This window comes from Echinops telfairi, unplaced genomic scaffold, assembly GCF_000313985.2.
Source record: "Echinops telfairi isolate 266 unplaced genomic scaffold, ASM31398v2 ScPeMD7_2291;HRSCAF=2852, whole genome shotgun sequence".
Lineage (NCBI taxonomy): Eukaryota > Metazoa > Chordata > Mammalia > Afrosoricida > Tenrecidae > Echinops > Echinops telfairi.
In genome coordinates, this window is record NW_022106189.1 from 20,279,266 (window position 1) to 20,280,329 (window position 1,064).

A 1,064-nucleotide genomic window follows, 5' to 3' on the forward strand; every position below is an offset into this window, starting at 1 on the left:
GGGGCGTGGGCAGACTCACGGAGGCAGCTGCACGCTGGTTATACGGCCGAGTGCCTTTCAGGGATGTTAGCTCGACGGCAGCCGAGCAGGCGATGAAGGCCGTGACGTAGAGAACAGTGGCCCCAACATTAAAGATCATCAACTGGAGGGCGAGGGAGGAGGAGAGGAGGTGTCAGTCTCAAGAGCTGTGGAGCCTCTGGTTCCCACCAGTACACCCCCTTGGGAGCTACAACAGACTGGGGCTTCAGTACCGGGAGGGGCGGACCCTTGGGTCTTGCCCATTACAAGGACCTCCTGAGGAGGCTCTGAGCAGGAACACCCAGGCCTGGAAGCAGGAAGGGAGATGATGGAGGGAGGGTGACCGTGCCCGGCCCTCCCTGGTAACGCTTCCATGAAGTCTCACCATCATCCCGTTTCCGAGCCACGATGGTGCTGCACAGTGTTCCTTCTTCAAGGGCCCCATGGGATGCAACGCCTCGCCAACACCGCCATCAGCCAGCCCAGTTCTTCCCAGCCCCCCTTGTTCCTCGCCCAGCTTCCCCACGCGCATGAACTGGCCAGGAATACCGTGGTGTGGGTCGGGCAGGCTTGCGTTAGTCCTGGCAACAAGCTTTGCCTTTGTGTCAGTTGTTCCGCTTTGCTTTCAAGCAGCCTTTGGCGGCAGATTAGGGAATGGCAGCCCGTGGGTGAGCTTCGACTCCTGCTTCCATGTGGGTGTGCCCTGCAGATCCGTACAACGACTTCCTCCCCACCTTGGGGCTTTGCGTTTATGTCTGAGGTTACATCATCGATCCCACTGTGAACATTAATCAATTGCTTCGGGGTGAGCTCTAACCCCAAGTCCTCTCTAATCTCCTTATTGTGGGCACCCGTCTGGGCACCGCTTGCCTCATGGAGAACAGGCGGGGGACATGCCTGAGACAAAATGAGGGCAGAGCAGAAGAAAGGCAAACCGCTCACCCTTTTCCTCTCGGCCAGCCAGCTGTTGTCGGAAGGCTGGCTTTCTGGCTTCCTCTGGGACCAGGCTCACCAGCCACACGTGCCACCGCTAAGGCAGAGCCCAG

At 59.1% G+C, this 1,064-nt stretch overlaps 1 protein-coding gene across 1 annotated transcript in view; it reads right to left on the reverse strand.

The window, feature by feature from the left end:
* Positions 1 to 1,064, reverse strand: part of LOC101657931 (plasmolipin) — a gene marked incomplete at its 5' end in the record, with an annotated part of 24,043 nt that overhangs the window by 923 nt on the left and 22,056 nt on the right. Inside the window, one exon of the mRNA XM_045293896.1 lies at positions 20 to 142. Within this exon, the coding sequence (XP_045149831.1) occupies positions 20 to 142 (123 nt within the window). The remainder of the gene's footprint in view (positions 1 to 19; positions 143 to 1,064) is intronic.